At 43.2% G+C, this 24,696-nt stretch overlaps 1 protein-coding gene across 3 annotated transcripts in view; it reads left to right on the top strand.

The window, feature by feature from the left end:
• The window catches only part of LOC126414146 (protein neuralized), an 860,420-nt gene extending 838,619 nt beyond the window's left edge, over positions 1–21,801 (top strand). For 2 of the 3 annotated variants that reach the window (XM_050083323.1, XM_050083324.1), the window contains exons 2-9: positions 1,202–1,368; positions 15,416–15,530; positions 15,614–16,008; positions 16,151–16,390; positions 17,288–17,486; positions 17,674–17,856; positions 18,244–18,635; positions 20,424–21,800. In XM_050083323.1, coding sequence (XP_049939280.1) covers positions 1,202–1,368; positions 15,416–15,530; positions 15,614–16,008; positions 16,151–16,390; positions 17,288–17,486; positions 17,674–17,856; positions 18,244–18,635; positions 20,424–20,687 — 1,955 coding nt within the window. In that variant the 3' untranslated portion in view covers positions 20,688–21,800. Of the gene's footprint in view, positions 1–1,201; positions 1,369–15,415; positions 15,531–15,613; positions 16,009–16,150; positions 16,391–17,287; positions 17,487–17,673; positions 17,857–18,243; positions 18,636–20,423 lie in introns of all 3 variants that reach the window. The other variant, XM_050083322.1, reaches the window with a different exon arrangement.
• Positions 21,802–24,696: the final 2,895 nt, after the last annotated feature.

Raw genomic sequence — 24,696 nt, forward strand, 5'->3', positions numbered from 1 at the left:
TTGCGACGAGCCTGAGAGCAATTCTGTTCCAGGCCTCCCGCCGAGGAAAGTCCTGGAATTGAATCTGATTCCTTCAATGTAAGCGAAGTGTGCTGACAGCCCACATGCGGAAGACGGCAGTTGTCCTCCGAATGTTACCAAACTTTCAATATTAGCTCGGTAGTCGCTCTGATCGTCTAATTACTTTAGCGTTCGTCGTAATGGTCTTGATAAAAGTAAATTTATTAAATAAAGTCAGATATTCCACTTAAGTTACTCATTCATACCTCTTAATCCTTCCGCAACTGTCTTACGGTTCTTAAGCCATTATGGTGTGTTCAACTAGATGAGGTTCTGGTTATGACCATGTCAAATAATCAAGAACAGGGCAATTTGTAAACCAAAGCAAAAAGTAAATGATATGACTACGCTGCCATTTACTTACATACGGTACCTTGCTGTAGCTAAACACACGGAAACTAATCTGGAAACTAAATAGTAGTCCAAATGAATACAGCCTAAGTGGAAGAATATCTTTGTTTACGTTTGGGTTACAGTTTTTTGAAGGTATGTCAAATTTATTTAAAAAGAAATTGGAGCTAAGAACAAGCTGTGAAAGACTGCAGTTCTTCTGAACCATTTTGGGAGGAAAATATATGTAAGGGTTACAGGCTTGGGGCGCAGCTGTCTCGTGAGTACACGAGCGCCACCTGGCGTTACCCTGGAACGCTGGACGAACTGCGGTGCCAGTACGCACGGCCGTAAAGCACCTCCGCGCACCGAATAGTAAGAGTTGCATCGCTGGTCACTTGCACGTGCAGAACTCTCCAAAGCGTGTGGTTTCGATGCGGATTTTCTTTTCCGGCCACAATAGTGTCTCGACAAATGTGTTTGTGTTAGGACGTCACACCGTTAGGACGGATCGTTGTAGCGAGAACATAATTATAACTGTTCTTACAGAAATTTGTTGGGCTTCGTCTATTATCGGTGGATACCTAAGAGCAAATTCGGAGCAATTTATGGAATGGATTAAGAATTCTTGCTGGGTTTGTGCGCCTGGTGCACACACATTGTGGCGCTGCCGGAACTGGGGGCAGAACCAGCAGCTGCCGGCCCAGGTGGCAGGCGCCGCTTCCGGACGTGGGGCGCGCGTGGTGCGGCGCAGCGCGGCGCTGGGTGCCTCAGCTGTCCGTCTTTTGACCGTGCCATTCTTGTGTTGCAGCGCCGCGCACGGGCGGCAGCGGAACCAACAACCTGCCGCCGCTGCAGTTCCACCAGGTGCACGGCGACAACATCCGCGTCTCCAGGGACGGCACCGTCGCACGCCGCGCCGAGAGCTTCTGCAAGGGCGTCACCTTCTCCAGCAGGCCCGTCAAGATTTCCGAAAAGGTGGGTTCAGCGCCGCTTCCCAGTCATTTGTCATTCTCGACCTTTCAGAAATGCCAGTAGGAGGCATTCTGAAATACTAACTGATCAAACGTATCTGGGCAGCCGCATATAATACGCAACTGACCACTAGACTTAGAGAGGCGGACAGACATTACAAAATGAGGCGAGAGTAGGTCGTCTTCAGTGAAGCAGACTGGATCGGTCAAGAAGCTCAGTGACTTCGAAATGGACTAGCCACTGGATGTCGCCTGAGTAACAAATTCATCGCGAACATTTCAACCTGCTGTCAAAGTGGAAACGCGAAGGAGCAACCACAGATACACTAAGATCAGCAGAAAAGTACTGACAAACAGGGACGCCTCTAGCATTGGTAAGGGTATTTGTAAAAAATGGCATGAAGTCAGCCGAAGGAATCACCCCGGAGTTCCAAAGTCCTACCAGTAATCTAGCTAGCACCAAGACAATGCGTAGGAAGTTCCCAGGAATGGGGTACAGTGCTCGAGCGGCTTCTAATAAGCCACACATTTCTGCAGTCGACGGTGAGCCATGCTTGATGTTGAGAAAAGAGCAACACAGACTGGCTGGCTGGAAACGGCTGATTTGGAGTAACGAATCACGTTGTCCTGTGGCAATCAGATGGAAGAGTTTGGGCTGGGCTGGGGGGGGGGGGGGGGTTGGAGAAAGAACGTAGGTGGTGATACTATATGGGGGTATTCTTCGTGGTTAGGGTATGGTCCTGTGATTGCGCTAAGGAAAATAAGTTGCGGAAACACACATTACAGCATTTACTGCGCAAAATAGAGGAACAGTACAGAGGGGATGATTAATTGTATCAGCATGGCACCCTGGCGTAAAGCAGTATTTGTGAGGCAATGGTTTGTGGACAAGAACATCTCTGAAACAGACTGGCCTGCCCAGAGTTCCGGCGTGAATCCCATAGAACACGGTTGGGATGAGCTAGAACGTCGAATTCGTTCCAGACAAGAGAGCGCAATATTGCTACCTTTCTGGTTTAGATGACGTAACACGCCTTAATCCTCCAGTTAAGATGGACAGTTGATGAAACAAGCTGAGCCCCCCGTCAGTTTCTTCTTCTTTTGGGTTAACTCTACTTCGCCTGGATTCATATGCTAAGACATATGTTACTTCATCGATACACGGGGGACTACTGTTTTAAATTTGAGGCTAATAACATAAGCTTTCGAAGACATCCGATTTTAGACTCGTTGCGTGAACTACGTATTTAATTACTTTACATCCCCGGCAGACGAGATGGGAAGCGGTTAAATCTATTTTGTTGACCTCCAGTTGGTCCGGACCGAAGGAGTTTCGGGATCCTTACAGTGCTTGTTCGCTGCGTCCTAAGCCACGAAAAAGACCATATGGCTGGGGCGGAAGCAGGTGCAAACCATTCGCAGCGGAGTCAGGTGTGCCTAAATTGTTGGAGGGTTGGAGGTCTGCGGGACCCCACTGCATCATCGTGGGTCTTAGAGAAATTTCCAGACCCATTTCATCTTAAGCAAATACAGCTTGATAACGAATTTATTTATGAGGAAGTGTACTAGATATAACTACGCAGTTTGTTGCAAGTAATAGTTCAACTCAATTTTTATGGATATCGCAGTCTATCTATAGGCCGTACAACGTCTAGGTGATACAAAATTTCTCTGCATGTCTTTATCAGAGTGTCTTCCGTCACCATCTCTACAGCGTTTCGTACTCGCGCCTTAAGTTTGCACCTCAGCAACTGGTAAACTGAACAGTTCACATATAAACGCAACCCCCACAAAAAAATAGTGGTGTTACGGTGAACGTGGAGGCCATGATGTTGGGCCGTCTGTACAGATCCATCTTTCCGGAAAGGTTTTACCCAAAACCTGGCGAATCATTAACCCCCAAAGTAGCAATGCATGAACTTCTTGAAACACTACCAATGACTGAAATTCCTATAATGGTGATTTTAGTGGAAGTTCCAACATTTCCAGGTAAACTTTCGCAATAATGGCAGTCTCAGTGGAAAAAAAAGTTCAATAACTGCGTTGTGAATTGAGCAATGCCACGCATTTACTTCCGGGTTGCCCGTCATCTGCTGTACCACGAGAATTCTCGGAGTAACAAATCCGGACATTACACCTGTTTACTTTCGGGGAGATGCGAAAAGTCACTTCATCGGAAAAACACATTTTATTAATGTGATTAGTGTGTGCAAATTTTTCGTTGCAGGGAATTCGGCGCGCCTCGACTCATCTGGCTGCAAAGCTTGCAGGAGTAACACTTCGTATGCATCGAAATGCAGTAATTTGTGTAAAATGACCACACTGGTCTGCTGTATGCATGTTTCTCTGGAAACAGGGCGCGTAGGTTTCCGCGGACAGCCTTGTGCATGCTGTACGCGCAGTTAGCAACAGAATCGTCACTCATTCCCAGTGTACCGCTTACTGCCTTGTCACAAACGCTGAAAGTCGCTTCAAACTTCACGTACTATCTCTAGTTTGTGCTCATAACATCTGATAGATCTCGACGATAAGCAAATCGGAAGTGGAAAGAAACGAGAGGCGGAAGTGTCTATAAAAACTCAATGGAGTTAAGGTACCGTTTCCAACGAAGGGCAAAGCTTTATCTGGCATACTTTCTTGGAAAGTTGTGCAATTAGAGATTAGAGACTTCACACTTACCTCGTATTATACATCGTTCCGTGGAAGTCCTCCTTAACCCTCCAAACACGAAGCTAACGACCGTATTCTGAATATGAAATCTGTTTATTAGCCATGCAATTGGCAAATTTCAACCGTGGGTAATTTTCAAGCGCGCACTTTAAGCATCACGTTTCATTTCACATTCTAATACACGTGGACAAGTATACAGGGTTATTACAAATGATTGAAGCGATTTCACAGCTCTACAATAACTTTATTATTTCAGATATTTTCAAAATGCTTTGCACACACATACAAAAACTCAGTTTTTTTAGGCATTCACAAATGTTCGATATGTGCCCCTTTAGTGATTTGGCAGATATCAAGCGGATAATAAAGTTCCTCCCACACTCGGCGCAGCATGTTCCCATCAATGAGTTCGAAAGCATTGTTCATGCGAGCTCGCAGTTCTGGCACGTTTCTTGGTAGAGGAGGTATAAACACTGAATCTTTCACATCACTATGCGTGAAACTTGCCCGCACGCGCTCAACCGTTTCTTCGCTCACTGCAGGCCGACCCGTTGATTTCCCCTTAGAGGCATCCAGAAGCTTTAAACTGCGCATACCATCGCCGAATGGAGTTAGCAGTTGGTGGATCTTTGTTGAACTTCGTCCTGAAGTGAAGTGTCGTTGCACTGTTATGACTGACTGATGTGAGTGCATTTCAAGCACGACATACGCTTTCTCGGCTCCTGTCGCCATTTTGTCTCACTGCGCTCTCGAGCGCTCTGGCGGCAGAAACCTGAAGTGCGGCTTCAGCCGAACAAAACTTTGAGTTTTTCTACGTATCTGTAGTGTGTCGTGACCATATGTCAATGAATGGAGCTACAGTGAATTTATGAAATCGCTTAAATCATTTGTAATAGCCCTGTACATCGTATTTCTGTGCGTATGTGGCACAAAAACACTGACATCTGTGTCGGCTAATGGGTGTTCAAAATGAAATGGCTCTGAGCACTATGGGACTTAACTTAGGTCATCAGTCCCCTAGAACTTAGAACTACTTAAACCTAACTAACCTAAGGACATCACACACATCCATGCCCGAGGCAGGATTCGAACCTGCGACCGTAGCGCTAATGGGTGTAACCATACGCACTACTGTAATGTTTTTGTGCCACATACGCAAAGAAATACGACGACTACCTGTCCACATGCACTAGCGATGTATCATAATATGAAATGAAGTGCGAACCTGTAAATATGCGCTTGAAAATGACCGGCCGTTGAAGCTGGCAAATTGCACGGGTAAGAAGCAGAATACAGCCTACTTGAGCCAACGGCCTTGCAGTGATAACACCGGCACGCGTCAGCTCATCGAAGGTAAGCGCTGTCGGACTTCGCTCGCACTTGGATGGATGACCGTCCAGATGTACCGAGCGCTCTTGGAAAACGGGGTGCAATCAGGTCCTGTGAGGCAAATTGAGAAGCGGCTCCGGTCACGAAAACTGACAACTATTGGGAGAGCGGTGTGCTAATCACATGCCCCTCCATATCCGCAGCCAGTGAGGATGACACGGCAATCGGTCGGTACCCTGGGGCCTTCCGACGCCTGTTAGTTTTTCTTACAGCCTACTTGGACCATGTTTTAGTTCACGAAATACGTTGAGCCTGTGGACACCCACAAAAATAAAATATGAAACTGAGTAGGGACTTGGTTCAGTACTCTAAAGATCACTTTTATAGTCTACTGATCTAAGAGATTTTGGTTTCTCCTATGATGGCAGCTTCGAGCTGGGAAATTGAAGAGCTGGAAAGCTGCATCGGTTGGTGGTATCGTGACGTCAGCAGCGGAAATCGGTGTCGCAGGTTGTTGTTAGTGTGTTCCGCGAAGTGCCGCCTCGCGACACAGTGGTGCAGCGGCTGTTTCTCAGTAGCGACCGGCCGCTTCTCGTGCAGCTGCGGCGCTGACGCACGCGGCCGGCGGGCTGTTGTCCGCCGGGTTCGCAGCCTTGGCGCCACGGCCGCGCGGCGAAGCGCACGACCTACGTCATCGCAGCTACACTTCCGCCACCTCGTCTCGCTTCCGGTGGACACTTCCTGCCCTGACAACCGAATAACGCTTCCCAGAGAGCGTCGTGGACTATTCCCGTGTCGGTCTGTAGGGATTTTCTGCCCACCAGGTAGTGCACATCGTTGGCACTATAATAGTATATTCAATAGCACATAGATGCGTGGTACTTACACCGACGATGGAAACCTGGAACTTGCACGTAAAAGACGAAGGTACGAGCGTATGGATTAGGTTCTCAGACATGTGACTGGTTCGAAGACTTGTTACGTAATAGAACCCAATGTAAGGAGAGCCTCAGGGAAATGCGGTAGGACTATTATTGTTCTCTGCGTACATAATGATCTGGCAGACATGGCGGCCAGCAATTTGCGGTTGTTTGCTCAGAACGCTGTGGTGGACGGTAAGGTGTCGAAGTTGTTGGAGGGTACGAGATAACTCTGACAAAATTTCTTATTGGTTTGATGAACAGCAGTTAGCTCTAAATACAGAAAAATGTAAGTTACTGCGGATGAGTAGGAAAAACACACATAATATTCAGATACAGCATTAGTGTTCCACTTGACACAATAACTTCTTTTAAATATCGAGGCTTAAGGTGGCAACGTGATATGGAACGAAAGGAGCATATGAGGATTGTGGTAGGGAAGGCGAATGGTAGACTTCGGTTTATTGGGAGACTTGCAGGAAAGTGTGGTTAATGTGTAAAGGAGACTACATATGGGACGCTAAATAAAGTGTTTGGAATCCGCATCACGTCGGATTAAAGGAAGATATCGAAGCAAATCAGAGGCGGGCTGCTAGATTTGTTACGGGAGGTTCGAACAACACGCAAGTGTTAGAGATCCTTCGCGAGCTGAAATGGAAAGCTCTTTGGAGGGGAGAGATAGTTGGCGACGTTCTTTTCGAGAAACACTGCTCAGAAAATTTAGAGAACCGGTGTTTGAAGTTGACTGCAGAACAGTTCTACTGCCACGAACACACATTTCGCGTAAGGACCACGAAGATCAGAGAGATGAGGGCTCGTATGAAGGGATACAGTCAGTCTGTTTTTGCTCCTATTCGCGAGTGAACAGGGAAGGAAATGAGTAATGGTGCACGTACTCTCCGCCATCTCAGCGTACGGAGGCCAGCGGAGTATTTATGTAAATGTAGAAGGAGAAATAACTTACTAAAGTGTCACCTTTGCAACCAGGAATCAAGGCAAATCACTTACTGCAGAGCGTGTACTAACGCCTACGTAAGCATCCTGCCAACAGATGGAAGTTTCTTCTTGCACGGGCGAACAGCCATTAGGAATTTATCGCATGAATTTGGCAAATTTAGAGTGTTGTTCTAGATAGCAGAAGGGCACTGTGACAATACAAGACACCACCTTCTTGTATAAGGAGCACTCAAATGAAGAGTCAAATTGAAAAAGCAAGTAAAATGTGTGTTACTTCGAAAGTAATCGCCATTACTGTGAGACAAGACGGTAGTGCCTTCATGGATTGTACCCAGGGGTGCGACACTACTTCGGAAGCATATCGACGCCCACGAATGTCTTTCTTCAGGTCTCTAAAAATAATTGTGATCGCATGGGGAGAGACGGAGTATATGAAGGATGTGTAAGGTTTTCCCCAATGAAACTTAAGTATAGTCGAAACAACTTGGCAACACGTTGCCTGCTCCCGTATTCCCAACGTTGTTTCTACTACAATGAAGCAGCTTCGCTGGGAAGCCCTTACACATCCTCCATACAGCCCCGATCCATGAGGTTCACATATTTTCGGAGACCTGAAGAAAGACATTCGTGGCCGTCGATTTGCTTAGGATGAAGAGATGCATGCTGGGTACAATCGTGATTCCGCGGGAAACCACAAACATTTTACCACGAAGACATTCTTATCCCAAAAAGGAATAAATGTATTAAGACGATTCCTTTTGAAATAATGAACAGTTTAATTTTTCAATCTGTCTCGTTACCATTAGACTGCTCACATTATAAATGTAGCTAACAGCTGATAAGCCCGACCAAATCACTTTGACTAGGGTACGCACTGTGATCGGCGGAAGTGGCTCAACAGAGAAAGGTCTGGGCTATATATATAGTGTTCCGGTCTAACGCGTTGTGGTTAATGAGAGTTTAGCGTTAGACTTAATTTGATCTATTACAACATTTACTCGCGTATCTGAAGTTATTTACCAGTTTTTTCCTTAAAACTATGAACGAATATGATAGCACCAAAACATAGCTACAGCAATGCGTGGCGCACAAATGTCTTTTTTGAATAGAAATAGTCTCGAAGAAAAGTGATTTTGCGTAAGGAACAAACGTTTACTTACCTGCTTGAAACAAAAGTTTGTCGTTAACTCTCGAAACTCTCCATTCGCTTGGGAGTTTATTTTTGTGATGTTGGGTGAGGCCATCGGCAATTTGGTTTATTAGTGTTCCTCGGTTTCTGCAGTCCGCTGTAATGTTGTCAGCTAAAGCAGTTGTGCCTTCCGCGAGCGTCCAACAACTCTGGGAAAGTGTCCGTGTAACGGCGGAGTGTTGTTATCGCTGGAGGCTTTCCAGACAAGGTGGTGAAGGTGCGTGACACGACGCTCGGACTCTGAGCCTTTACTTTCCCCGAGCTCCGTGCAACGTGGGTCGTGGTCAGTGTAACATCTTCCAGCGTGCCTTGTCTTTCTCTCTTCATTGTCGCAGCGGGATTTGGACGTTAGCGCCGAAGTGTTGCACCGCCAATACCGCTTGCCACAGCGTTCAAATTAATAATCGTAGAATTTATCGGTCGTATGTAAGTCGACCAGTTCGGGTTATGTGGAGTGGTGTTCTAGACGGCAGACGCGGTCTAAAACGGATTACGCGGTAGTAGCCTGCTTGCACTGGAAGCAGTTTATATTTTCGATGAACGTGCTAGCGCGGAAATGGACAGGGAGGCGGCTTTCGCGAGCCGTGGCTGGCGTTCGGCCGCGGTGGCTTTCACTGGCGCGCGGATCCGGGTGGGAGCATCCCGGCGAAGGCCGTCGCGCCGGACTGGTGTGTCTGTCTGCACAGACTGCGCAGCTGGGGGCCAGACAAGCGCTGCGCGCCTGCCGAAAACCACAGCCGTGAGCGGTTTGCCTGAGCCAGCGTGCGCTCAACGCACTGGCTGCCGTGTGTGTCAAATCGATACGGAAGGTGACTTGCCTGGCAGGCCATGCGCATCAAATTGATACACATACACTGCAGAGCCAAACAAACTGGCACACCTGCCTGATATCGTGTAAGGCCCCCGCGAACACGCAAAAGTGCGGCAACACGGGGTGGCATGGACTAATGTCAAGTAGTGCTGGAGGGAATTGACACCATGAATCCTGCAGGGCTGTCCGTAAATCCGTAAGAGGGGGTTGAGATCTCTTCTGAACACGTTGCAAGGCATCCCAGATACTCAATGTTAATGTCTGGGGAGTTTGGTGGCCAGCGGAAGTGCTTGAATTCAGAAGAGTATTCCTGGAGCCACTCTGTAGCAATTCTGGACATGTGGGGTGTCGAATTGTCCTCCTGGAATTGCCCAGTCCGTCGGAATGCGCAAAGGACATGAATGGATGCAGGTGATCGGAAAGGATGCTTACGTACGTGTCACCTGTCAGAGTAGTATCTAGACTTATCAGGAGTCCCATATCACTCAAACTGCACACGCCCCATACCATTAGGGCCTCAATCAGCTTGAACAGTCCCCTGCTGACATCCAGGGTCCATGGATTCATGAGGCTGTCTGCATACCCGTACACGTCCATCTGCTCGATACAACTTGGAACGAGACTCGTTCGAAAATGTTTCCATTAACAGTCCAGTGTCGGTGTTGCCGGGCCCAGGTGAGGCATAAAGCTTTGTGTCGTGCAGTCATCAAGGGTACACGAGTGGGCCTTCGGTTCCAAAAGCCCATGTCGATTATGTTTCGTTGAATGGTTCACACGCTGACACTTGTTGATGCCCCAGCATTGAAATCTGCAGCAATTTCTGGAAGGGTTACACTTCTGTCTCGTCGAACAATTTTCTTCTCGTCGTTGGTCCCGTTCTTGCAAGATCTTTCTCCAGCCGCAGCGATGTCTGAGATTTGATGTTTTACCGAGTTCCTGATATTCACAGTACACTGCTGAAATGGTCGTATTTTAAATTCCCAATTTGTCGCTACCTCGGAGATGCTCTCTCATCGCTCCATCGCCGACTATAACACCACGTTCAGACCCCTTTAAATTTTGATAACCTGCCATTGTAGCAGCAGTAACCGATCTAACAACTGCGCAAGACACTTGTCTTACATAGGCATTGCCGGGCGCAGCGCCTATTCCGCCTAATTACATATCCCTGTATATAACACACATGCCTATACCAGTATCTTCTGCGCTTCAGTGTAATTGAGGCCGTGTGCATAATTGATGTATACAGCTGCATTGAATTCAAATGGCTATACAGTTGCCCAGGCCTGCTGGAGATGCTGTGTACACTTAGTTGCGAAATTTGTTGACGGATGCCGTCCATATTTACCATGTCGTTGCTTCCAGGGGTTAGCAGCTGTGTGTAAGGTTTGTCCGAACGAAAAGTTCGTGTGCTTGGACTGTCTTTTCATTATTCACACTTTTACAGTAAAGCATACATCCTATTAATTCAGATATAACTGCTGTGAATTTGTGAACCAACCTGGTGACGTATTACAAATTTGGCATTTATATTATTTTTGCTTTATTCTTCCGAAACATAAATGCCATTCGTCTGAAACGCTGAAAAGTTTTCATTTATTGCAGGCTATCTGTAATTCCTGTACTCTTGCCCTAGCAGAAATTATATTGAAGAAATTAACTCCACAGGCCATGCGTCCTACAATTATACACACCTGAAGAAAAAAAAACATCTGCAGCACACAACACTGAAGGACTCAGGTCAGACAGCCAGTGAGTTAAACAGCTAATGACCGGTGGCATACTAGCTAAATGTCGCACTGCATATACACAGGGGGCACAGTGCATGCTATTGTGTGTTGGTGGGCAGGTGGAATATGCGGAGGGCGACACGTTCACAATCATAGCTACAGCCATCCACCTTTACGTCTGGAAACACCAGGCAGCTTTTTAGCAAACCGGAATAGTGTGTGGGGTCATATCCTAAAATAAATTCTTTCTTAGCTTTCGATTCTACTTTGTCTATTTTTGAACTCTGGATGCCACCAGTTAAAAAGCGCTTCGCCTGTTTCGTGCATTTTTGTTAATTTGGTAGTTGGTGGAACACTAATTCCTTAATTAAATTATTCAAAAATAAAAATAGTTCTTATTCCCATATAGTGTGTTAAACATTTATTAACCTTGACATGTTCCCCCTTCAGTGCTTTATAAATCGCTTCACACGTTTCTGGAATGGTTTCGATTAATGTGCAGTGCGATATTAGTGTGCTGTTGTAGACTACAGTAGCTCTCCCCCGTATCAAGAAATCCGTGTCACAGTTCGTCTTCTGCAGATACAGCATTCCTGAAGAGTATTTTGTTTTGTAGTATGAGAAACCACTTTATTGAAACACTCTCATCCATTCGTAAGTAATTTGTATATAAGACTTGACGTTCTCGAGTTGCAGCTCCCGTAACAAATTTTGCTGTATGTTTTTGTCTCGACGTAATACCTGTGGCTTCATCCAAGCATGTTTACTTTTTTCCGCTGCTTCGCTTCCAAATACACGATGAAATTGTGGTACTAGCAACTGCAGCTCATAACAGGCTGTTGTCCGCCATCTTGAAATTTGACGAAAAATGACAACAGTGTAATACCCCTTTTTAGCTCCATGTCAAAGACATTTGTCAAACAAATTTGACGAATATTTGGTCGTATTTCTTTGTTAGAAATATAGGATAGTGTAATACCGGCCTTAGCCAATTGCGTGGGGTCAGCAGCCTGCTACGTTTCCTGTCGCAGCAGCTGCTGGGCTGGCAGAAGTGAGTTTGGTTGGCGGTGTGTGTGGGGTCAGGTGTCCGGCGAGTGGTGACGTCGCGTCAGCAATTAAGCCGGCGCGACGCGCGCCCGCTTCCGGTTCTCACGGCTCAGGGAGCTCACGTCTTAGGTGCATGGCTCCATTAGGTTGCAAACACCTTGCGGAAGAGGCTGTTTAGTGAGAGCTTTCACACACACACACACACACACACACACACACACACACACACACACACACACAAACAACCTGTTCACTTCGGTTTCTCTCAAATGCTCGCGAGAAGTAAAAAAAGCGGCACTTAGTTGTCGAAAGTCGGCATTTTAAGAGCCGTGGCTGTAATACTAAGTTTTATAACTGAAACAGCAACGTGCCACAGGTAAGGTTGAACGAGGTTCATTTGACTCCAACCTTAATCAGCTTTGGATTTCTTACAAAACAATCTTCAGATGGTTGTGCCCTTGCTGGGGCACCGTTTTATACCTGTTGTTCTGCTGCACTCAGATAGAAAAAAAATTGTTCTCTGTTTGGTAAAGTTCACGAGGTATGTAGTTCTTATTACCTGTGTCACATAATTTGAGAAGGTTTTAAAGTTATTAAAACGTAAAATGTGATAAATACTTACGTGCTGTATGATCCTGTGTGACGAAATAACTCTGTGAAACATTTTGGTAGAAGTGCGCTATGTGACTGCGTTTCACTGAACTGAAAAGCATCTTACACAATACCGTTCTGTTTAATGGCAGCACACACGATACACATTTGCAAATGATGGCCCAGCTTCACAGATCAATTTCGTCGCACCGAATCACACAACACAGCAGTTTTCACCACATTTCACGTTTTAATAGCTTTAAAACCTTTTCATAAATCCTTTGATAGACGTACTAAGAACTAAATCTCCCGCAAACTTCACCAACTGGTGAACAAAAAGCTTTGTCTATCCTAGTGCAGCAAACGAATAACGGATACAAAACGAGGCTCCAGCAAGAAAACAAAACTTGTAACTGCCATCCGAAGATAGAAATCAGAGACCGGTAATAGTTTTATCCAACTAAACCTCGTTAAATTATACTTCTGACTGGTTGCTGTTTGTCATAAATCTTTTAGTATAAACTTTGTTCCTTCCGGCGTTTGGATGAATTTTGATGTGCTCCCACGTAATGCATTCGCCTCGTATATGACAATACCTTCTGCATGACAACAAAGCCTTCATGAAGTTCTCGAATTTATTCCAAGTATGAGAAGAGTTAAAGGTATTAGGACAGCAGACTTACTCAGACTGATCATTTGACAAACATGACGCAATGGGCTCACTGTGTACATTGGCATAATTACACTCTGAACCCAAGCAGACAGAAAAAACTGATTACAGTAATTGCCAAAAGATGATCCGTGACAGCTGGCAGAGCTATTGTCAGCTTTTAGTTGCCAAGTGGGAACGGCTGCAGCCGAAAACTAGTCGTTTATAGAGATCAGATTACATTGAGGCGTTGCCACATAGACGTATACAAAATCGCGTTATGTGATTGGCGGAGGCAGACGCGTGAAGCCGCCCCAAGCCCACAGTAACTGTCAAGGATTTTTCACCGACTCTATTACGGTTTTGTATTTGATGGCCGTTTTAATTCACTGTACTGCCTTTGTATGATATTGCCCTACACTTGATTCAGAGCAATGTGTTGGTACGTGTAAGTTCACGCATAAACACAAGCATTGCAAAGTGCTACAAAAATTGATAAGACCAGAAACTAAGATCTACTCTTAAGATTATTAATTTTAAAATAAAAGGTAAAAACACTATACTGACCGTGAGCCGTATATCTTCGCTATCAGCGAATCACCATGTGGTCTCGAGATCAGATGCGACCTCATTGTGTAAGTTAGTTTCTACATTGCTTGCGAGCCAGCTGAAAGTTTTGCTGATCTTCGATCTAAGCTGTTTGTGGTGCGAGAGAAAAATTTGGAGGCACCTTAAGGGTGGAGAGATCGAATAGCTGATTTAGTGGTTCGGCAAACGGCGAGTATCCCTTAAAGCCAGTATTCTTAAGAAACTGAACAAAGGAGAGGAAGATTTACTACAAGCCTATTTGCAGTTGAAATTGATAGGCGAATTCGAATTACTAACGAAAGATCCTGACGATCTCGACTGAGCTGTAACGTGCCACGTTCCCATGGGGCCCTGGCGACTTTGGCAAAACAGCTGACGTCAGTGTTTTTCCGAGCAGCTGATGAAAGCGCAGCGGAGGAGACGAGTGCGTCCTTCGCTGTTTATCGGTAGAAGTCCAGCCGGCCCCCGTAAAACTGGCGCGAAGCTGGCCGCTTGTCAAAACTGTGGCGCTCGCGTATGACATCACCACCACCTCGGCGTAAGGGAACGACTGGACGCTTCAACGAGGCCTCGTTTGCTTTGCTGGTAGCGGCCTTCCCAGTAAAGACTGGCGTCAAAAATTTCGTTCGTGCTCTGGTAACGTCGTATTTATTCGCACTTGCTCAGAAATCTGCCCTTAGGCATCAGATACGCAGTTGGACTACTTCTGATTAGATAGTTCACCGTCTACCATAGTCTGACAGGTCATAAATCTCACAAATTTTATTCCATAATGTGAAGATATATTCCACTACAGAAACTGCAAGAATTCGGGGTAACAATTCATCAGCCATTATCGTAAATGATTGTTACTTGCACTTATCCCGCAGCCAAAAATCTGTGGGGACGTAGAACCACTGGCTCCCCCACCCGCCCCCAATAATATCGCTGCCCTACCGCAACAAGATCCTTGCCAAATCAGTTCTTTGTAGTAAGTGCTCTATGCTCGATGTATTATGTATACGCTGCGAGAATAAAAGTATTCATAGTAAGTGACGGAGTGAGAGTGATTATTTATCGTCGTAATTACCACGTTCGCTCCCCACTACCGACAAACCAAAACAAAGGCATGTATGGAGGAGCACCATTCAGCTTCGTTAACATTGTTAAATACACCAGTCCTATACGAAAGCAATATTAATCCTCTGTGATTAATGTTTGTACCAATATTGCCATAGCTGTTCGCAGAGCATTCTTTATGTAAGCAACAGAAGTTGTAACAAACTTGAAAACTGTATGTTAGTACTTGACTGAGCATGATCTTCCTCCGCCTGTGAGTAGATTTAAATAGGAAATTACAGGCAACTTACGTTATAGCTGTAAGCACCATGTGAAACATTTGAACTTTCAATTTAAATGACACATGTGAAAATCGTTGCAAGTAACTAATAAAAAGCCTTGTAGCAATGCGGAAAGAACTTCAGAAATTTTAATTTATTGGTTGTCTCTTAGGCAGATGCTAGTAAAGTAAAAAGAACCCTAAAGGTAACCGGATTATGCACTACTAAATAAAAGGAATGTTTTGTTGCAGGTCTGTGTGAAGTTCCTAGAAGTTTCTAATAACTGGAGTGGCGTCATTCGCTTTGGATTCACATGCAATGATCCAAATAACCTGAGATATGCTCTTCCAAAATACGCTTGTCCAGGTGAGTTCAGTTCGTGTTAGTGTTTCTCACATCTGCAAGCATTATATGAGAAAGTACCTAAACGTTAGTTCCTCTGTCCACAGATCTGACGAACAAGCCCGGCTACTGGGCAAAGGCACTTGCCGAGCGGTTTGCAGAGCGCGATACGGTACTCTTCTACTATGTGACTCCGGCCGGTGATGTGCACTTTGGTATCAACGGCGAGGAAAAGGGAATATTCTTCAGTGGTGTAGAGACACGCGGCCCCCTCTGGGCCATCATAGACGTGTACGGAAATTCGACGGCCATAGAGCTGGTGGACCCGCGCCAGCAGCTGAACAACTCACGCCGCAACCTGTCGCCGCAGCAGTCGGCTGCCACAGATTCCAGCCCTGATGCCATAGAGCGGCTCATCTTGCCCTCACTGACATCGCTCTCCATCCACCAGCCTCGTCTGGAAGACACCCCACAGCCTCAGCCACCTCCATTGCCACCACAGGTAATAAACAATATTTGTGCATAGAATTGTTATTCAAGCAGTTTTAACCATTGACTTACTTTAACTATATACGAGCATGAAAGAGGGTTTCCTCCACGAGTTTAGTAGTAGTTCTCTAGTTTATGAAAGTACTCTTTTGCAGGAGTCTGGTGCCGTGGTACCTGTTACCTCTTCATATCAACATCAGCAGCAACAACAGCAGCAGCAGCACTCCCAACCTTCTCATCCATACTTGAGCCCATTGCCCTTTCACCGTACTCGTGGACGCAATATTCGACTTAGCAATGATCGCTGCATTGCTACGAGGAGTGATGCAGAATTTTCTCTGGGCTATGTTTTTACTTCGCGGCCAGTACATCTGGGTGAAAAGATTGTTATCCAGGTTGGTATATTTATGTATATGTACACTAAATGTATGATTTATGTAAAACTGTATTAAATGAACGTGATTTAACATCTTGCATGTTCTTAGATTCATATAAGTACAAGTGGAATTGAAGCTTAGAGGACAACGAAACAAATTAATGATAAATTGATAATAAATATAGGTCATATTCCAACTGAGTACATGAACACAGTTCCAGAGGATAAAAACTACAGATAGGCCTACGTATTTGAGAACAAATACATAATATTGTGACAAAATAAAACATCTACAGCCATCCTTAGGGTCATCCCAGAGACCTCATGGCAAAAGGATGGACATATAAAAAATACGTAACAAGTATTCACATGGGCACCATTCATGTGAAGAGGTGCTTCAACATTTCCCTCTGATGCCAGTACATGTTCATAAAGCTGAAGTGTGTTCAGAATCCTCTAATAGCTGTTCACAATGCTTTCCCACAATTTGCCTATCACCAAAACTTTTAAACATCCCCACAGAAAGAAACCCAATGCAATAGTCAGCAGATCTGGGGAGCCACTATATTGATAAGCCACAGCCTATAAAATTGTCAAAGATTAATGCTGTGTATTCCTGGATAGGACATTTGAGTGTGCTAGTGCACCATTAAGCATGTACCACATAAGATTCCTGTGACCATAAGGAGTAAAGCTACAATATAAATCTAGTCTCAGATATTATTGTAACATTGACGTGACTGCACTAGAGCATATGTCGTATCATGGAAAAATCATTGGTTTCCAGGCCTGTGTTAAAACTGTTTGTTTGTTTCATTAATCTCTGCTTAATCACTTTTGTTTGTACACACAACAGTCATACTATGTAATTCAGTCGTTTCTTTATTAACTATAACTGATGTCCCTTGTTTCACAGGTTTTGGCAACCCAGTCTCTGTACGTGGGCTCACTGGCATTTGGCCTGACGTCTTGTGATCCAGCTACTCTTCAACCAGCTGATCTGCCAGATGACTCTGATCTCCTGTTGGACCGTCCAGAGTATTGGGTAGTCAGTAAATATGTGGTAAACTCGCCACAAAGAGGGGAAGAACTCTCATTTTGCATTACTCATTCAGGTGAATAATACTCATTATCTGCCACAAGATAGTAAGGTAGTTAGACCTATGCCTACTAAAAAAAGATCTAACTTGTTTCAGAATAGTCTTGTGATTGTGTGGGTAGGATGTAGCAGTTAATTTCTGTTCAGACTTGTAGATAATAATTCATCCTTTCTCACTACAATTTTTTTTCACTTCTAAACAGGTGAGGTACAAGTTTCGAGAAATGGAGGTCCACCTGCAGTAGTGATGCATGTTGACCACACATTGCAGCTGTGGGCTTTCTGGGATGTGTACGGCAACACTCAGAAGATTCGTATCCTAGGGAGTCAGATGGAACAGCCAGCACCACCACCGCCTCATTTACACCATCCACGTTCACTGCCAGGTACTACCTTAAACCTGTGTGTGTGCTGAAAAATCCCAGTTGTGTTGTGAACTATTTGACAAATATCCATAATGCATTCCCAAAATTCTCCAGTATCAGGTGCATTTTATCACTGAAACGCAAAAAAGTTGTAGCAATGTTAAGTGGACTTCCTATTCAGTAGTTCTCGAGTAGCCTCAGTCAGGGCTAACAAACAAGTCCTTTGTCTTTTCTTCAATTTTCTCTGACAAGGCACATTTGCAGATTCACTGGAACATCCAAAAGTGCACCATTAATAAATTGCACTGAGGACCTGAGAGATTAAAACATTTTGATTAGTGTCATATCTTATGTGCATGCAAAATTTCTGAACTCATATTCTGAACATCCATTATTTGTTCCTTTCAGGTTCCCGAAATTCATCTCCTCCTCCGAGGACAGCTGAGGCATTGGCTCCAGGAAGACTTAGAGTGAACCTTCCAGCAATGAACGGTGGAGTTTTAGACCACGCAGACAGACAAATCCGCTCTCCTGAAGGAGCGGCGGCACCAGTCCAACCTCCCCCTTCTGTACCTGTCCCTGTCGCTGTGCCAGTCACGACCGCACAGGCGGAACTGGTGCAGTACCAGTCAGCGGCAGGTCCGGGCTGTGGCACGGTGCTCGTGGTGAAACTTCCACCTGCTCATTCCAACTACCTCAATCAACAAAACCAACAAAACAGGCACAACCATAGTGTTTCACCTGGTGAACCGTCATCTTCTGGAACACTGTTATCGACGTACTCTCATACTTACATAGAGGTAAGCAACATCTGAGTGAGAAGGCATATTGTAACATTTCCTCTAGATTGTAAAGAGTATCCTTAAATATAATTACTTCTAAAATTCTCAATATTTCTCGATGTCTTGCCTAGCAGCCTCTAAATAAAGTATCCCGCAAGTAATGCAACATTTGAGTTAATTACCTAAATTTGACTATATATTTCCAGTGTATGTATGCTACATGGGATTATATGAAATACGTTACTCAAATTGCCTCCATGGCACTGCAGGCACTCTCTCACCCTTGATGAAATCTTGTGAGATATGGCCGGCCTAAGTGGCCGTGCGGTTCTAGGCGCTACAGGGGGTGTTGTCCTTAGGTTAGTTAAGTTTAACTAGTTCTAAGTTCTAGGGGACTAATGACCTCAGAAGTTGAGTCCCATAGTGCTCAGTCATTTGAACCATTTGTGTGATATGCAGGGCTTAGTCTGAAATAACATGCTTAACCTCTGTGATTTCTTGGTGTAATCACAAGATTTCAATACCATCACTGAAAGAAATCACATTATCTAGGTGGCCAATTCACGTCGCCATTGAGAAAATTCACCTTTCTAGAGAACGATTCTTGTAACAAGTATACTGCTGTAACCAATGTGACATCTGTGCCCTCTTGTTAAAGCCAAACCTGTTCATCATTCACACTATCCAATCCAGTTAAATCTGCAAAAACCCTTGTAACATATTCCAGTAGTGTGTCATCCACTGTTAATGTTTTTCCAGTGTCACCTTTGAAGTACAGCCAATCATGCCCTCACCCAAGAGTCACATCAGTCACTCATTGTGGATGTAATGACTCCTCCATAATTACTAGAGGGTTTTCTGTGCCCAAAATCCTGCAATTTTGATTTCTAATGAGATCATTCAGTGGATCTCGTCATGAACATTGTTCTTGGTGAAATTATTCCATTTTGCAAACACCCAGTGGGCAAATGCTCTGTGCTTCTGGTATTGTTGGGCTTCTCTTGGATTTTATAGGCCCAAAGGTGCAGATTGTCAGAATTGGTTGCATTCTGGAAATATCAAATTGTTGCAAACATCAGTATAGAGGTTTCCCTGGACTTGCAGCAACACTCACTCAAAATGGCAATGTTTTTTTCGAGATTCACTGAGGGTTTAATGTCCAAAACAAAACCAGTTTCCTAAAATTTATAAATCTGTCTCTGAACAGATAATTTACTTAATGCATTATGTTGAACATGCATTCCATGGAGTTTGTGAACAGCCTTTGCACAACATTCACCACATTTGCAATAAGTTTTCTCTACGACAACACACTGTTCATGAAGCACTCCATAGCTAATCAGAAAGAAAACCAATGGAAATAGAGCAACATTCAGTGCTGTTAACTTACAAGAACAGAAGTGGTGGCATTTCAAGTTGTTCTTCATGGGACAAATATTGTATTGGAAGATGTAATTCAAAACACCAATAGCTGCAATGCAAATTTTTTGAGGGTAACTCAGGACAAGTTTCACACTGAGTCATTTTCAGCTGTATGATATATAATAATGTAGTATTAACAACATTACATGCCAACACTTTTAAAACGATGCAATTCTATGTCAGACATTCAAAACTGGAATGGCCTGAAATATTTGGGATGAGTTAGTCAAATTGTCTCTTTAATTTTTTGAAATCAGTATCCCATGTATATTAATGAGTAGTATACTAAATAATTCTTTTTAGTCAAACTGTGCATTGTTCATGCTCTGCCATCTGATAGAGCTAATGAGCTTGCTTTAGTAATATGATCCTTATGTCTTCCAGCCAGTGTCGGCTACTTCGTACTCGACTATAGACTCGACGACGACACTTCAGCAGTGGGCAGAAGCTACAGGAACTTCTGGAGGAGGTACTGGTACGGAATGCACAATCTGCTACGAGCGGCCCATTGACAGTGTACTCTACATGTGTGGACACATGTGCATGTGCTACGAATGTGCTGTGCAGCAGTGGCGTGGGAAGGGTGGTGGCCACTGCCCTCTGTGCAGAGCAGTCATCCGTGATGTTATTCGTACTTACAAGTCCTGATAGCGGGCCCCAGGGCCCTCTTGCGGTGCCCCGCTGACTCCCTCCTGCCTGAGGTCATTTCCAAAGAAGCCTTTCGCTGTGCGATCATCCGTGTTGTTGGACTAGGACTGTCTTTTATACTAGGATAAGGTGTAAATTTGTCATTGTTAAAAATAATGTATAAAAGCTTTTTGTGACTGTGTTGACACTGACGTATTTTGCAAAGTTACCTTAAGAATATTATTTAAATTTTTTTACTGTAAATTGTTGGAGTGTGCTTTTCTACTTCAAAATGTGGTTTTTGAGATTTTCTAAACTAATTTACAGAACTTAGTACTGTATAGGATGTGACATTCAGATTGTGTGTGTCTCATATAGTGTCAAAAACACATTAAAGCTGCAATATTGGTTTATAGTACAAATATGAAAAAATTTGTGACAGTTTCTATGGAAATGTCTTTATGGAATGCTAAAAGCCAAAAGATTGTATCTGATAAAATGTAACATTCAATGGCTGGCAATTTGCCCTGTAAATTTTTGCATTGTGATGTGTAAGTCAGTTTTCCAGTGAAAGGTCTATTATATAGGTCTAATCACTTAAGAAAATTAACATTCCATTAATGTCCTGAAAGTGTAGTAGAACTCTAGTCAACTTTTATAACATCTCTTTTCCACCATTCTCAAGTATTTAGAAGATTGTCTATTATCTGATTATTAAATTGTTTTGATGTACTGTGTACATAAACCTTCCAGATATTCTGTAAGTTGTGGTGACATCCATAAACTTATTTGAAATGCTTGGAGCTAGTCTGACTGGCCAGGAAAGTTTAAGATCAGTTTCTTCAATTAACCTGTCTGTATGACTGGGATGATTTGTGTGTACATGGATATATTAAAATTTATCCCAAAAACTTGCTGATATTTTTCATAAAGTTCTATTTATGCTTTGTGTATAGATTGAAGCACATGTAATTGAAAGTGCAATTTTTATTTATTAATGTTTGAAGAAGTTTGTATGTCTTTAAAATTTTTTCTTGGTGTTCAGATTTAATTCCTCCTGTTAATTTAGTCAGTAACATTCATTCTTCTGTTGTCTTTCTTTAACATCAGCACAAGTGCAATTGTTACACAACTGTTTTTGTTTACATCATTTCTTGTATAAAAATGTACATGGTTATTACATGTGCTTAGTATGTATTTGGAATGTGTAACATTGTATCATAAATAAATGTTCAAAACTGTAAGCATCTATTTATTTGTTACCTTTTGGTAAAAAAAGTTCGTGAACTGTTAGAGAATGTGTAATTTAGTACTGTGGAACTGTAGTTCAAATCACACGTTGAATCAAAGGCAAAGTTTAACACATTTTAACTGCACATACCAGATGGCTCACCTTTGAAGGGTCTTCTTCCAAATCTAGATTTAAAAAAATATAAACATAGCCCACTAGCAGCCAGTGGCACTAGTTCTTCATTACCCATCTCTCTGAATGTTGTAGTGACTTTGTTCTAGCCTATGATGTTTCTAATAATTACAGAGAGAATTTCTTGAACCAGTCTGATTTATATTTTCTATGCCTTCAGTGAAGTGCTGCCATTGAGGTCCAGTTGCATCTAATGACCTATGTTAGCCATTTAAATTCATTTAACATGTATGAAATTAAAGCTTGTAAGACATTAATAGTTTAAATGGTATTGCAATAAGTTTGTCCAGTAATTATGGCTGTTAACATACATATTAACTGAAAAAGTTCTGCAGTAAGTTACTCAAAGGGTCTGGTGACTTGATGGGCGGAGTAAGAACGCACACGCACGTTTCATATACCATAAAAAAAATCTAAAATTTTTGTTATACTGAAACTAATTTAGCCATCTTATGCAAATGAATTGTAGCATGATTTTTTACATGTGTTGTTGGGATATACACAAGTCTTTCATTGCTGCTGTCAGGTGCAGCATAGAATTTAAGAAATGCTTTAGGGCCTGTTACATAATTGACAAGACTGACTTAGAAAGTTAACACTGTCAGTGATGCAGCATTGAGGTGACAGAATGTAAATGTCAACTTCTTGTTCAGAACTTTTCATACCATTGATTATCATCAAAGATTTATGTGTAGAACTAGATCCATATTGAGTTGAAGGAGAATGTATGTTGCTTCACTGAAATTGCAACAGACCAGTTTGTAGCAGAGCCTTTGATACCTAAAAGCAGCTGCTCCCCCCCCCCCCCCCCCCCCCCCCCCCAAAAAAGCAATATAAATAGTCCCTTACAATGGCTCCAAATGTTTGGGTACCATGCTGCTGGATAGCACCAGAAAATTATTTACAGTGCAGTGGATTGAAGATTTCCCCCCAAGTAACTGATAAAGTGAATTAATAACTGAGGATTTTACAAGTATCAAACAAGTCGTATGGCTAAACACTTATGACAAACTTCACTTCAAACAACAGAAAACTTAAATATCTCTCTGTAACTCCCTTCAAATGGTGACCACTTTGGGTGACTCAGTTCATAAGTGTTTCATGCAAAATATTTTAAAACTGGAGTTTAATGGCTTTGGTTAAATATGGAGGGGTGTGTGTGTGTGTGTGTGTGTGTGTGTGTGCGTGTGTGCGTGGGGGGGGGGGGGGAAAATTAAATGTGGAGTATGTAATTTGTTTCAAGGTATGTATGTATTGTATCAGTTTTTAAAATTGTCGGAGGCAACAAACAGCTCAAGCAATGAGGGGAGACATAGATACAGAGGTCAGTTTAGAATAACATTTGTGTGCTACAGGAAAAATGTATGAATTTAAATGGTTCAGTGAATACTTATTCCTATATTTGCATTGTTTACCAACCATGACTGGACAGCCTTCATACTAACAACATCCAGAGTTGTTTCTTTGTTCGTATTTTATTTTTGAAGAACCACTCTTTTCATTGAGCACATCTGTTGTAATATAGCTTGTGCAGTAGTTCTTCCTTGACAAAGAGTGGTGTCATTGACAAACTAATGCGTGGTTATTACGTGTCATTGACAGAGGTGAACAGGAGGGATGGATCTGTGGGGTATGTAATATTCTAATTTTTGTTCTTGGGTGATTGCACCATCGACAGACTATAATTGCCTTCAGTTCTCAGGATAAGATTGAAGAGTTGCCAGCACATTACCTCAACACCATAACACTTTTGCTGAGGAAGCAGTAACTTGTGAGATGCTGCAAAATGCTTTGCTGAGGTCCCAGGGTGTCAGTGCTATCTGCAAACACCTGCCTTATCTTTGTAATTTAGTCCAGCGATACAGTAACCACTTATTTACCTTCTCAGAAACCGTGCTGTGTATCTTGGAAGAGTTTGTCTTCAAAGTAAAATTCCTGATATTTCATTACAGACCACATAACTTTAGCTAAATGGGGATCATTGAAATTACTCTGAAACTGGACACTTCACATGAATCACATTTTTCACAGGCTGGTTCTGTAAGTAAAGGTTTCAGGAATTCTGGGAAAACAATGGGTGAACATTTGTTGATTAATACAGCTAGTGGTTGAACAAGCTCTGGATTAATTTTATTTAGGACTGTAGGATATGCCATAAACATCTCTAATCTGTGAATGTTTGTTTAAAAAAATCCGTATTTTTACAATGTCCTAAGAGTTTTATATTTTAGTAAACTGTAGGAGCTAAGCTTGAATCTGGGATATCATTTGGTGTTTATCACTATCCTAAGTACTGTTTCCATTTTGCATCCTCCACTCACTTGCCGTAAATTTTCTTGATTCTCACATAGTGACAATGAAACACACTTAGTTGGAAGTTCTAAAGCTGTCTTGAGCTGGGCTCTGAACACTAAGATAATACCATACAGGATTCTTCTTGGAGGTTATTGGGCACCTGCCATCAAATTTCTTTCTTAACATTCTGAGCATATCCAGACGAGTCAGATCGGGTTGTGATGTAAGCACACCAATCAGGCAGGACAAGGATGCAACAGCAGCCATGACCATCCATCTTATGGCAGCCAACAATTCACCTGTAACAATGTC

The sequence above is a fragment of the Schistocerca serialis genome, chromosome 1 (assembly GCF_023864345.2).
Source record: "Schistocerca serialis cubense isolate TAMUIC-IGC-003099 chromosome 1, iqSchSeri2.2, whole genome shotgun sequence".
Taxonomy (NCBI): Eukaryota; Metazoa; Arthropoda; class Insecta; order Orthoptera; family Acrididae; genus Schistocerca; species Schistocerca serialis.